This window comes from Mytilus galloprovincialis, chromosome 3 (genome assembly GCF_965363235.1).
Source record: "Mytilus galloprovincialis chromosome 3, xbMytGall1.hap1.1, whole genome shotgun sequence".
Lineage (NCBI taxonomy): Eukaryota > Metazoa > Mollusca > Bivalvia > Mytilida > Mytilidae > Mytilus > Mytilus galloprovincialis.
In genome coordinates, this window is record NC_134840.1 from 16,581,346 (window position 1) to 16,595,806 (window position 14,461).

Sequence of the window (14,461 nt, forward strand, 5' to 3'; positions counted from 1 at the left end):
GGCCCAAAAGTATTCAGAATCAAGCGTGTATGCATGCCTTAGTGCGATATATTCCTTAATTTGAAACGATTTCCAAAATTTTATAACAGCAAAATTTTAATAATATCCGTACAAATTGAACAGACCTGTACTACTCATTGTCCAACTGTCAAAACGACGTACGACCTGTGCAGTTTCTACTTATCTTTCATAGGTGGAACCTGATACGACCGTATGACTAGCATATCTTTGAAAGATAGCTGGAATAGCTTCCTTCTTATCCATAACATTTTTCGTCCAGCAAGTTTAAACTGAATATAGTATAGAATGGAGACGAGGAGTGTGTCAAAGATCGAGACAACAACTAACCCGACCAAAGAGCAGAAACAGAAATGACCCATCAGTTTAGATTGAGTAATACTAGTGTAAAGGGAATAGAGAAGCCAAATATCTTTTTATATGTATATATAATATTGAAACAGGAGATACGTTTAGATTGTATGTGTCAAAACAGATATTTGGAATTTTTTAGTATCCACATTTGATTCACACCGTCCCACATAAGGGATTTCCTGTCTTCTGCTTCAGTCTTCTTATTCTGTCAAGACATCAAAAATCACCATTACCTCACTTTCTTATGTTCTATTATGGGTTATATTGGTCTTCGCCTTTTCCTTTTTCCACTAAGAGTTCAACTTTATGACACTTTTGTAATGGTTGTATGTTCTTTTCGAAAGACGTGTCCAATCTTTTTCCATCTCATAATATTTTTTTTCCATCTACTAAGTTCCTTTGTGATGTCAGTAAGTTTGCATAGGTAATTGGCAGATCTAGCAATAAAACGTTCTTTCCTAGGACGCTAATGTCGGTTTGGTATCCACAAAAGTGACAGAAAAACATGTTCTTCATCTTTGGTTGGAACTCCAATGGAATTTATAAAGATCATACAATAGTTATCTGTGATAACAGACCTATCATGATTTCCCTTTTTGTTAAATGTCGTGAGACTTTATGTAGCTGCTGAAATGTAAATCTATGCACTGTCCTTTAATTTATTCTGTTTCGTGATTTGTGCACAAAGTATAAAAACTATGATAAGGACCTATAAGGGCTACGTTTTCGCAGCTGGATGGATATCTGTTAAATCTCTTAGTTAATAAAATTAACGGTACCAATTTTCTTGCACCAGATGCGCATTTCGACAATACATGTCTCTTCAGTGATGCTCGTGGCTAACTGAATATTCGAAATCCAAAGCTTATATAAAAGATGAAGAGCTATAATTCAAAAGGTCCAGAAAGTATAGCCAAATCCGTTGAAGGAATCAGAGCTTTGCATGAGGGAGATACATTCCTTAATTTATAATAATTTCTATCATTTTGTAACAGCAAATTTTAATAACACAAAAAAAACCGTATTTTCATGCCAGTTCCGAAGTTCTGGCTATACTGGGCTGATGATACCCTCGGGGACTAATAGTCCACCAGCAGAGGCATCGACCCGGTGGTAGTAATAAAATTAACGGTACCAATTTTCTTGTACCAGATGCGCATTTCGACAATACATGTCTCTTCAGTGATGCTCGTGGCCAAAATATTTGAAATCCAAAGCTTATATAAAAGATGAAGAGCTATAATCCAAAAGGTCCAAAAAGTATAGCCAAATCCGTTAATTGTCAATGCGTGTACCTAATTCCTTTATCAAGCAGTTTATATAATGTGAGCTATATACCCAAACGATGTTGATTGGGGTATATATACGTCAACTTTAGCCCATTACCAATTTGCATAGTCCTCGACTGAATCCATTAGATGACTTAAAGTTGTGTTTTTAAAGTTATTGAAACTAGACGGTAAAATAAACGGGACTGTACCTTCATGATTTTTTTATCGTCAAGACCTTCAACCTCAATGGCTACCAAACTACAGTGTCGGTAATTAATATATATATATATATATATATATATATATATATATATATATATATATATATATATATATATATATATATATATATATATATATATATATATATATATATATAACTCGTCTAAACATCAACCCAACAATGTTAGATCTGTAAATTTGATTTCGCAAATAGTTTGTTCTTCCCTCGCCGGGATTCGAACCCATGCTACTGAGATATCGTGACACCAAATCGCCTGCACTGTAGCTGTCCCGCTAGACCACACAACCACCATATACATAGTTATAAAATGCAACGGCAAAAAGATGTAAAACACTGATTGTGATCTTGGTTTCGACTTCTAGGATTTAAAAAAAAAACCGAAAAGTTATTATATATATATACTATTGTGTCAATAGTTTATCACTTTATCGCGTAGGAATTCCACTACAAACCTTCAGATAACGGATCTACGCTATGATCAGTAATACTTGATAATAGCTTATCTAGTGTAATTACCATGATTACAGATATAGGTATTAAAAGATACAAGATATGTTTCTTTAAAAAATGTACAAACTTAACATGATTAATGTTTATTTTCATGTCATATCAACCATTTCGTATGAGAAAAAACAGACACATAGCATTGAATGTAAGGACAGGAAAGAATTACAGGAATTTTACGTGTAAAACGATGTAAAACGATGACAACGAAAGCATCATCAACGCTGCAGTTATCTTAGGTATGTTAATTTTTATCACTTTTTAGCAGGACACATTTATTTTCGAAAATCTTAAAACAAAAAAAAAAAACTTGAATCTAAGAAACAAATAGGACCAATTTATCCTGAATATTGTATAAAAAATAAACCCAACAGCAATATGTAGTGTTTAGTAACATTTTGAGGAAATATGTAAAACTTTTGAAAACTGTTTGTGTATGCATTGCTATGGACTCATTAATGATAATGGTTCACCTTCTGCATGTAGGACAAACATACAGGGAAACGGGAGTTTACTTACCTCTTTCCTGTAGAGAATTCTTCAACGTAATATGTCAATTTGAAAATGCACAACCCGTTATTGGTTTATTATATATTCATAGAAAAAGAGAAAAGACAAGATTAATGATGGCAATGTATTATCATTGCAAATTTCGTAAAGACTCTTATTGTAGGTCAGATCATCTGGCGACAGGAACTACGTCTTACTTGACCAGAAATTCATGTTCTTGACTATAATAGTATGGTAAGATTAACATTTATCACTTTTTATCAACTATGTGTTTGTAAGAGCATAAAAAGTATGTTATTTACTTTATAAGCCGTGATCGGTTTACATCTGTTCAAAATATAAAAAATGCTAAGAAACCAGATAATTAAGGAGGAGAAACTGCAGTGTAAATCCGTTTTTTCAGTGTTTTCATATGCTCCGTAAAAAATAATCATATATAGTGTTTCCTGGAACATTTTAGACAGGTGATGTGTAATAAGACGATGGCAATACTTCATTAATTCATACAACAAAAAATAATATCAAACTTAAGGTAGCACAATACAAAGATTTTTTCACCCCCAATCAGACAACTATAAACTGATGTAATTTCTTCATTTCAACTTTGAATTTTATAAATGAGGTACCAAAAGAAAGAAGAAAAATTAATCTTTCAAATGGTGATAATTTCATTATGACATAATTATAATATAATTTATTGTTATGTAATAAGTTGCTATATTGTGATGTCCATACTTGAATGAATTTAGCTTCTTTGTTATTCATAGCATCCCAAAATATTTTATAGATTCTTGTACAAAACAGTTTGACCTCCAAAATTGTGTCTCAGATTTTTCCTATTGTATTTCATTCTCTCATAAACCTCCAATGAAGTTTGCAACCTCAATTCATAAGAGATCACTTAATTCAATTGGGTATAAAATTTGCTCAGCCTCTATTGATGTTTTTGGAAATCTGAGACACAGTTTTGAAGATAACTGGTCAAGGAACAACATGTGTGAAAAATAGGCATATAGGGGCACCCATCTAGGAGCTAATTTCATTTAAAACTACATTTTCATGACAAAAATGAATGTGTCACAATTGAATAAATAAGAATTTTCCTACTTGTACCCCATTAACTTCAATATAATTCAAACATGTACCATGGGGATACTTAAGGATTGGCCTTTAATCAAAAATCAATTAGGTTTTGACCAGTAAGAAAGCATTCCATTTCAGCAATTCTAAATATATAAAGAAAATAGACACCCTATGCAACAAAAATCAGATCTGGCGGGAGATGTTATATCATTAGTGACCTTGCTGGAAGTCAGTTGCTACAGATATGGTCAAAACACCGCCCACCATGATAAACCTTTACTATTAATGATCTCAGAAGTTTAATTACACATTGAATTTACTTTCTTCAATATGGATTTTATTCATTTAGTACATAAAATAATATGTTTTGATTTTTGCATTGTTACAAAAAGTAAGTTATGCTTTGTACACAAAATGATCAGTTGGGCAGTCTAGAGGATCCACGTGGGGGATTTCTAAAATTGTAATTGTATACAATGAAAATATGGTGTTTTACACAAAGTACATTTTTTCATGTTTGCAGTTTCATAATGAAATATTCAATTTGTATTTTCTTTCAAAAAGAATTTATATTTCAACATTCTCCTTAAAGGGGCTCTAGCTGTCAAATTTATGGTCACCGGTTTGACTCAAATTCTCATATTTGATTTAAAACGATGTAAAACACTTATCCAAACTATCAAAAGTCTAAAATAAACAGTTTATAGAGCATGGGGTAGATAATATATAGTTTCGTTTCGTGTGTATTTTAGTCCAGACGCTATCTAATTAACTATCGATTTGACCTCAGATGACCATATAAGCGATGTAAACATAAATAAAGATATGAATAGATTAAACCAACACGAGCAATTGGATTTTTATAGGTGTGTTTGATTTTATTTTATAGATTAAAAATAGTTGTTTCTCACTGTTTTTAATCGTATAAGAATGATTTTATGTGCATTGAATTAGTAATCAAATGATTTACCGTAGTTTCACTTTCATTGTTGACATTCTTTTTCTACACGTAAAATGCATGCGTTGTCAATCTCTAGCTAGGGGTTAAATTGAAGTTCACATGAATACGGATTTAAAGAGGTCGCCACATTCACTTGCATGTGAATAACTAATTATCAATGTTTCTTAGCATAATTTGACAAAATTGAACCTTTTTGGCTGCAAAAAGCGAATTGTTATTTCTCTATTTCACTTTCATTATTGATTGAATAGAAAAAAATCAAACTTTAGATTTTTTATATATCTCGTAGCTAGTGCCCCTTTAAGATATTCTAGTATAAACATCAAAAACATTAATTGTTGTACAATTATATTTGTTTAATATCTGTACATTTATATTTTGATTCTCCCTATATCTCCGAACAGATGTGTTTTTTTTCTCCTGGCAGCTCCAATAAAGAAATGTATTTTTATTTGGAATTCAATAACTTCATTTTCCCATAAATCCCTAATCCACCTCTTTTTCATAACTGTTATTTTTATTGCTGGTCAGTGGTCATAAAGCTATCAAATAATTATATTGATTAACCACAAAGTACTGCCCACATGTTTTTATCTTGTATCAGTCAGACACGTACATTTGTTTATAAAACTAATTATCATCAAAACTCATTAACAGTGCAAGATATGTAAATTCAAATGTTAAAACATTTTTGGACGAATTTACTTACAATGATTTTTGTATTGAACTGACTGCTAGTCATTATTCTTATTTAGGTATTGTAATAAAATGTAATGGTAAATTTCAATTTAGCCATTAATACTCTTATGGAAAAGGCAAGAAAGGCCTATTTCAAAATAAAGAAAACTGTTGGTCTCAATAATCTATATAGACTACTCGAAAAAATGTTCGATACATTAATATCACCTATACTTATGTACTGTTCTGAAATTTGGGGTGTTAACTCATCCTTAAGGGACTCTGAACCCTTTGAAAAATTACACATTAAATTTATCAAAGAAGCACTTGGTGTTCATTGCAAGGCTTCAAATGATGCTTGTCGTGCTGAGCTTGGTAGAATTCCACTCAAAAATAAAATTGTTTTTTCAAGCATAATTTTTTTTAGGGCATATACTTTCATCAGAAAATACCCTTGTAAATCAAATTTTCTGTGCCACAAGATTTTCAAACCCCTGGATCCTAAAAACTCAGTGCATTTTACAAAAATTAGGATATTCATATCTTGTTGAAAAAAGTTGTCTAACAAAGCAGCACTTGGGACAAGTAAATCAGAGAATTTGTGATCAGTGCTTGCAAAATCAAAATGCAAACATACAGGAGTCTTCTAAGCTCAGTTTCTTTCGTCAAGTCTACAAAATGGGTCAAGACCTTCATATGTTGATTCACTAAACAATTTAAATGATAGAGCAACAATATGCAAAATACGCATAATGGCACATCCTTTAATGATTGAAAGGGGAAAACATCTAAATATTCCCAGAGAGGAAAGATACTGTCCTGTCTGTAAAAATGGGGAAATTGAGGATGAACAACATTTCTAATTAAAATGTAATAGATTTACCCCAAAGCGAGAAATATTAGAAAATAAAATAAATGTTATATTTCAAATACAGCGTAACATTACTGTTGATGAAAAAATATCTCTATTGGTTAATAATAGCTCAGCATTATTACTTAGACTGTCTTCCTCTTTCATATCAGAGTGTCTAAATATAAGAAATAGTGATCTTATATGATACATCATTTTGTAGTTTTTCATAATAGCATGATATATTATCATGGAACCTTTCATTCTACCATGTCAATTATTATAGTTATATGTAATGCTATAGGTCTTAACCATTTATTGTTAATGAGTTTGTGCCAATAAAAATATTTGTATTTGTATTTGTAAATAAATGTTTCTTCTGTGCTTTTGGAATATTAAGAAGTAACAAAAACAGCTGAAAATGAAATTTTGATAAAATTAAGTTGTTTTTGTATTGTGCTACCTTAAATCGCCCATCGGTAATGGCAATGGGAACCGATGTTAACACTCTAAACATACAAATTCTGTCACGCTTTTATTCTAAACGCCATTTTTTCTATTGTTCCCATGGTATAATTCTCTGAACAATTTTTAATTCAAGCGTAGATTGGCGTTTGTTGATAGACATAAAGAAGACTTTGGTTGTTTTGATAGCGTCGGCTTAAATCGTTTCAGATTATAAATTAGTCTTACATTATCGTTAAACTTACGATGAGTTTTGTATAGTCAAACGTGTTTTATTATCTAATGTAAAGTCACAAGCTATATTGATAGCAACACAAACATTTTGGGCCTATAACTATTTTTAAATTGCTTATACAGATACCTGAATATAACCTGAAGTGGATAGGAATTAGGATTTGACCCTTTTCTGTGTTGATTCATGCGGAACGGTAAGTTCAGTTTATTTTGAAAAAAAAATGCGCAGAACTTAATTTTGTTTGAATTCCATAGGCTGTAATATTTCTAAGGATTGATCAGGACAAACTTCACAGAACTTAATTTTGTTTACATTCCATAGACTGTAATATTTCTAAGGATTGACTAGGACAAGGTCAACATTATCTATTTCTTAAACATGCTTAATCTTTAGCATACAGTATTACTGTTTTTTTTTTATTTTGCAAAATCAAATACAGACTTCGATATAGTCCAAAATACTTATATGTACCATTAAAAATCAGATCCGACAAATAAATTGTTCATAAACGTCCTTGTTAATGTAATTTCTCGTCACATTTATTAACCATGAAATGTCTTCAAAACGATCTTATAATTAAATGTTATTTGTCCATGTATTGGAAGTCTATACTTTTCATATTATGGGTGAGGCCAACTTGTATTATGGTAGATTCATTCTTGCTGTTTAATTTCACTATCAACACTCAATGCTATATCGTCGCTGAGAAAATGTATGTATTTTTATCTTAAACAGGGAGTTATGCTTTTGACGTCAAAACTTATTTATTGTAAAACCGTGTTTTTTTTAGTTTTAAAATTGAGAAGGGAATGTGAAATGTGTCAAAAAACAACATTGTTCATTGTAATATTGTTCTTGGGTAAAATGAGTATTTGTATAAATCTTTAGTGGATGTAATTGGTCTGAAAGAATAAATATGTGGATAATGTCGTGTTCTTGTATCGGATTGTGTGAGTAGATCTGTCGGGTATATGGCTTCAAGATGGTGTATGATTTTGTAGAAGATGAAGATGCGTGTGCGTATTCCCCTTTTCTCAAGAGTTGTCCAATTAAGTGCTTGCAGTATTTCAGTGACTGAGCTTGTGTTATTGCATCTGTTGCATGTGTACCTAGCTGCGCTGCTCTGGACTATCTCAGGTTGGTGTGTTTGTGATTTAGTTTGTGGTTTCCAGACGCAGCTGCTGTATTCCAGCTTTGGTATTACAAGTTCTATATATGCTTTTTTTGTTTAAATCTTTTTGAATTTACATTTAAGTTTCTCTTAATGTAATTGAGCTTTTGTGTGGCTGCAGCTGTGATGTTGTTCACATGTTTGTTCTATTTTAGGTCATTTCGAATGGTCATGCCCAGATATTTCTTTTTGCAGTACATGTTGGTGGAGAGTATAGTCAAATTTAAATAGGGTGTTCTTGGTTGTTTTCTGAAGGACTGGGCACTTGTCCGGACGCAATGATATGAACCAGTACCTCTTCCGTTTGGCTGCTGATGTAATGTCTTCTTGCAGTTTTTGTCTGTATTTTTTTTTGTTTGTGTCTTCTTTGTTTCGTATTGTTTTATACACTATACTGTTATCTGCAAATAATCTTAGGTGCTGTGTTTAATGTATTCATTAAAGTTTTTAATATACACAAGGAACAGGATATGGCACAAAACTGTTCCTTGGTGAACACCAGATGTTACGTATATTTTGCTTGATTGAACACCATCAATAATGACTGTTTGCGTGTAAGAAGTGAGAAAATCTTTTATCCATTTTACGGTGTTCAATGCCATACTATTTTAGTTTGTAGACGAGTCTTTTTTGAGATATTTTGTCAAATGCTTTTGCAAAGTACATCACACATTAAGTAAGTTTGGATATATTTTACTAGTTCTTGAATGAGATACGAGTTGGGTTTCACATGATCTTGATGTTCGGAATCCGTGTTGAAGGTCGTTCACAATTTTGTTATTTTCTAGGTAGTCCATCATATTACTGGTTTTAATGAGTTCCATGATCTTACATGGTATGCATGTGAGTGATATGGGTCTATAATTTATTGAATTGTGTTTATCCTCCTTTTAAATACAGGACGGACATTTGCTTAAGTACTGTTCCGCAAATTTGTTCTGGACCAGTTGTTTCATTAGTATTGATCTTGTCCAGTATAATATTACACCCTTCTTTGAAATGGTGATCTTTTTCATTTTTTGATAGTTTGATTTCCCTTTATCCGGAATAGGCTCACTTGATGTTTCTTCGGAGAATGCTTTTTGAATCTGACTATTTAGGATGTTAGATTTATTAGAGGTGTTATCAGTTAGTTTACCATCTTTTCTATGTGCAGCAATGCCTGCATTGTCATTTTTCATATTTTTAATGTATGTGAATGAGTTCTTAGGTTGTTTTTTGTCTGATGTTGTCGTATGGTTCTTCTACTGGTAGGTCAAATATCATTTTTTCGATGTTATTCCAGTAGGCATGACACATTTCTTTTTGTTATGTTATTTTAAAGTTTTTTATTTTTTCATTTTATACCGACAGTGTTTGCTCCTTTTATGTAATCCTTTTTGTTCGGTGTGAGCCAAGGCTCCGTGTTGAAGGCCGTACATTGACCGTTCTTTTATTATAAATTGTTATTTGGATGGAGAGTTGTCTCATTGGCACTCACACCACACCTTCCTATATCTATTTTAACTTTTTTATCATGATTTTTAAGCTGTGTTGTGTGTGGTTGTATTCCGGGGGATGATTTCTTGACTGATTGAAGTAGCCATTCTGTGAATGTATTCCACAGTTCATCGGTAGGCTGTGATAATGACCTTCGATTACTTGTGGGAGTTTCTTTACTTCTTCTTTGTTGTTTTCCAAGTTAGCTTTTTATACTGGTAAGTTTTTCTTGTATTTTTTTTGTTGCGCTTTAGAAATAGTGCTGATCGGCATAGACGATACCATTGTCTGCATTCCCGATAGTTGGCATAGGCTCCACTTCGTTGACTATGCTTGGTATCTTGATGAGTTCAAGATCAATTGGTCTGTATCCCCTTGTGGGCTTTTTTACAATCTGCTCAAGTGAATTTTCATTTAGAATGTTTAGAAGTTGTTAAAGGGGCTTGATATCTGGTTTGCTAGGGATGGTGCATGGAATATTCCTGTTGATGTTCCCAAGATTAAAGTCGTCACCAAGAATGATTTGTATTTTGGTTTATCCGATCTAGTGAAATTTTAAGTTGTTCAATGGATGTGCCATTATCAGATAGAGGTAGAAAATAACTCCCAACAATTAACTTTCTGGCATTTGTCATATTCATTTGTACCCAAATAGACTTTGAGTCTGTTTGTAGATCTCTAATTTCAGAAAGAGTTTTTTTTTTTTTATGTTAGCAAAATGTAGTTTTTCATAATCTATTAATTCAAATTTTGATCACGTTTTACGAAATACTGCGCCATGTTATCAGTCCACGAAACAGTGATACTTAAAGTACTTTAGTAAATATTTGTTTTTTGTCCTTTTGTGAAGTTGAATCATATAAAATCCACATCAATGACATACCAGGTCGTTACTGGAGTGGTTATAAAAACTTAACAAAGAAACCTGGCTGTTTTTATAATAAGTAGCCTATGTATTAAAAACCGAATTAATTTCTGGAGTATTTATGCATATTTGAATGAATTCTTGTCGCTTTGAATAAAAAACAACAACAAAAAAACAACACATTAACTAAATGTAAGTACTGGATGTTTGGTGGACGACCATTCGCAATTATACAACTTTTACAAAATACACGGTTACTACTTCGGAAATCGGAAATTAACTAAGTGTTAATCTGAAATTAAACATCTATTGTGGTTAAAATGTCTGTTGTCTTCTATGATCATTATAAATGCATTTTTTGTTTATACATTTACTAAAATAATGTATGTATAACGATCGAGGTAAGTATATATATATTTTATTTTCTGTGACTGTATCTTGCATTAATTTATTATTTTCTGTGACTGTATCTTGCATTAATTTGTGGGATCCTTTACTATAGATAATTGAGCTGATCTGTAACAATAACATCTCCATGCCTTATATATCATATACTATAGTACGACTCAAGATTAAAACTGACGAGGAAAGGTAACACACGGCCACCGAAAGATTTATTATTGTGAAGCCCAGACGGTCGTGTGGTCTAGCGGAACGGCTAAAGTGCAGGCGATTTGGTGTCACGATATCTCAGTAGCATGTGTTCGAATCCCAGCATGGGGAGAACAAAAAAATTGCAAAAGCAAATTTACAGATCTAACATTGTTGGGTTGATGTTAGATCTTTAAATGAAATTTGCGAAAGCAGTAGCATGGGTTCGAATCCCGGCGAGGGAAGAACAAAAAATTTGCGAAAGCAAATTTACAGATCTAACATTGTTGGGTTGATGTTTGGACGAGTTGTATATACATGATGTATACAGCCATGTATCACCATCATTGCTGGTGATCCGATTGATACATCTGTTGTAGAGTTGTCACGGACTCAGACGTACTTATATATATATATAATAGATAACCAAACCGGTTCTACGTATGCCATATCTCCAAAAAAAAATAGTGTTGTGGTTTTAATACATATGCCATGTGTTTGAAGTTGTTTTCCCCCCTTTGACGATAAGAGGTTGGAAATTTCCTTTTATTTTACTGCAGTCCGTCTTATTTGACTTTTATTGGATTTAAGAATAAAGTCACCCCTTTTACATATTTCTGAAAGACTTGACTGTAATTTATACTCGTTGTCTCGGTATATTCAATAAAATGCACAATTTCAACACAACATAGCTTTTAAATGTGTAATGAATTTTAAAAAAATGGGTTGAAAACAAAACACTAATCGTAAATAACATGTCAAGACAGAAAATGCAAGTACAAACAAAAATGGTACAGTATAAATATTATTGTACTTTTTTGTTGATTTACAGGTTCTAACATGAAAGCTCTTATAGTGTTTGTAGTGTGCTTGTCGACAATATCTTACATAGAAGGTAAACTATCACATCTTCCTAGTTCCTTATTAAGTATTCGTTGTCATGATTAGTATAAGGCGTGGACTATTTTATACACAAACTAACTATGTCACTGTCTGTATAACGATACATCATTACAGATCATATCTCTTTATTTTACAACAACACGATATAAAACACTTACAGATTTTAAATTGATAAACTTCATTAGGATATATACTAACTTGAGAAGCCAGTTTTATTTAGTTTTTACTTATTAAGTTATTATAAGACGGCAACGAAAACAAACACAATTGAGAATGGAAATGGGAGATATGTCAAAGAGACAACAACCCGACCAAAGTCTTGTGTATAAAAAGGAGTTGAAAAATTAACTTAAAATAAACACCATTCCATTACGTCTAGTTATTTTGATATAAAAGTTTCACCCAATTTATTTACACTATAAACCCAATATTTAGTAAAATTTGATGTCTAACTACAGGCACTCTAGAGGAGGACTTGGATAAGTTACAGCAGGACTTCAGTAACTGGTTGTTTTCAGAGAATCCACAATTCGCCACTAGTATAAACATACATAAGTATGACGACAGACTCGACGATTATTCACTAGATGTGTTCGATAGGTGGAAGGTATCAGGCTTTCTTTTACTATACGTTATGATTATATACCAATACAAAGAGAAGATAAAATTATATAACGGTATCACCAATATATTTATACAGTAGACATTCAAATACTTAGATGTACATATTTGAACTTACCAAAAAAAGTAATTACATTATTGATGTGTTTGAGCTTTTGATTTTGCCATTTGATTAGGGACTTTCCGTTTTCAATTTACCTCGGAGTTCGTTTTTTTTGTTATTTTACTTTTTGTACTAGTATATGCAAAGTAATTCAAAATATTTCTCCGTATATATACGAGTCAGACAGATATAAATTGGAGTTTATACATCATAATAAGAATTATTAAACCCAAAGATCCGTATTTTTGAAGAAATAGGAAAGTTGCATTAAGCTTTGTCATTGCATATTTGCTGTTTAACTTTTAACAGTTTGTATTTTCATAATTTTTGTATACGTTTATTTTTCTATGAAACGAAATTCATGCTGGTTGGTTTCTTTTGTAGAATGCTGTTGACGGTTATCTTCAACAACTTGCTGCTATTCCAAGAAATTCGTTATCTGCAAAATATAAAATAGACTTTGATATATTTGAGAATTTCCTCAAAACATATCAAGAGGGTTATAACTGGAAAGAGTAAGCATATTATTTTGACACTGATACTCATCTATACTAATATCGACTAGTATAGTATAGTACTTAAAAATCCTATGGGGAAGAATATAGAATAATATTAGGGATTCTACTTTTTATATTTTTCCCATTTGTGTTTCGGGCACGATACATTGCTTTTTTACATGTAGGGAAGATCGTTCTGGACTGTCACTTGACCAGTCTGCTACCAATGTACAACACATGTGTAAATGAATATTATATACAGAATAAACGACATGGTGTATCAAATATGTGTAAATGAATATTATATGCAGAGTAAACGACATGGTGTATTAAATGATTCACGTACCACCGTTTAGTTCATTCGATGAAGTATATGTTAGAAGTCCCAAGTCAGGAGCCTGTAATTCAGTGGTTTTCGTTTATTTATGTGGTACATATTTGTTTTTCGTTCATTTTTTTTTATATAAATAAGGCCGTTAAGTTTCTCGTTTGAATTGTTTTACATTGTCTTATCGGGGCCTTTTATAGCTGACTATGCGGTATTGGATTTGCTCATTGTTGAAGGCCGCGGTACGGTGACCTATAGTTGTTAATGTCTGTGTCATTTTGGTCTCTTGTGGACAGTTGTCTCATTGGCAATCATACCACATCTTCTTTTTTATATTGTATATCTGAGTTTTACTATCTTAGTTTCCAAATAGTATTTACGAACGGTTTTTGACAATAGTGATACGAATGTACAAAACAGGATTTTATGACATACTGAAAAATATATGAAATAAAAGCAGTTTTCACCTCTGATCTTCTGACATTGTTACATCTTTTAGCAGCATATGGTTTTTGAGTTTTGATTTTTGTATAAACTGTGGATTACAACATTGATTTTGTTTTCAGCTACAATCCTTTGAATCCAATAAATTTTCTTGAAGGACCACACATTGATCCAGACTATTTAGTTAGTATAACACCCCAAAATACACGTGGAGATTTTGAAAATTTCATAGCAAGAATAGAAGGCTTCCCGAAGCAGGTATGGATACTATGACTAGAGATATTCA

At 32.0% G+C, this 14,461-nt stretch overlaps 1 protein-coding gene across 4 annotated transcripts in view; it reads left to right on the forward strand.

Moving 5' to 3' along the window:
* The first annotated feature begins 2,413 nt into the window (after positions 1-2,413).
* Positions 2,414-14,461, forward strand: part of LOC143067273 (uncharacterized) — an 80,175-nt gene continuing 68,127 nt past the window's right edge. The window contains exons 1-7 of one of the 4 annotated variants that reach the window (XM_076240399.1): positions 2,414-2,630; positions 3,065-3,135; positions 7,296-7,366; positions 12,112-12,174; positions 12,641-12,789; positions 13,291-13,421; positions 14,298-14,433. In XM_076240399.1, coding sequence (XP_076096514.1) covers positions 7,357-7,366; positions 12,112-12,174; positions 12,641-12,789; positions 13,291-13,421; positions 14,298-14,433 — 489 coding nt within the window. In that variant the 5' untranslated portion in view covers positions 2,414-2,630; positions 3,065-3,135; positions 7,296-7,356. Of the gene's footprint in view, positions 2,631-3,064; positions 3,136-7,234; positions 7,367-11,058; positions 11,090-12,111; positions 12,175-12,640; positions 12,790-13,290; positions 13,422-14,297; positions 14,434-14,461 lie in introns of those variants that run through there. The other 3 variants (XM_076240401.1, XM_076240400.1, XM_076240398.1) reach the window with 3 other exon arrangements.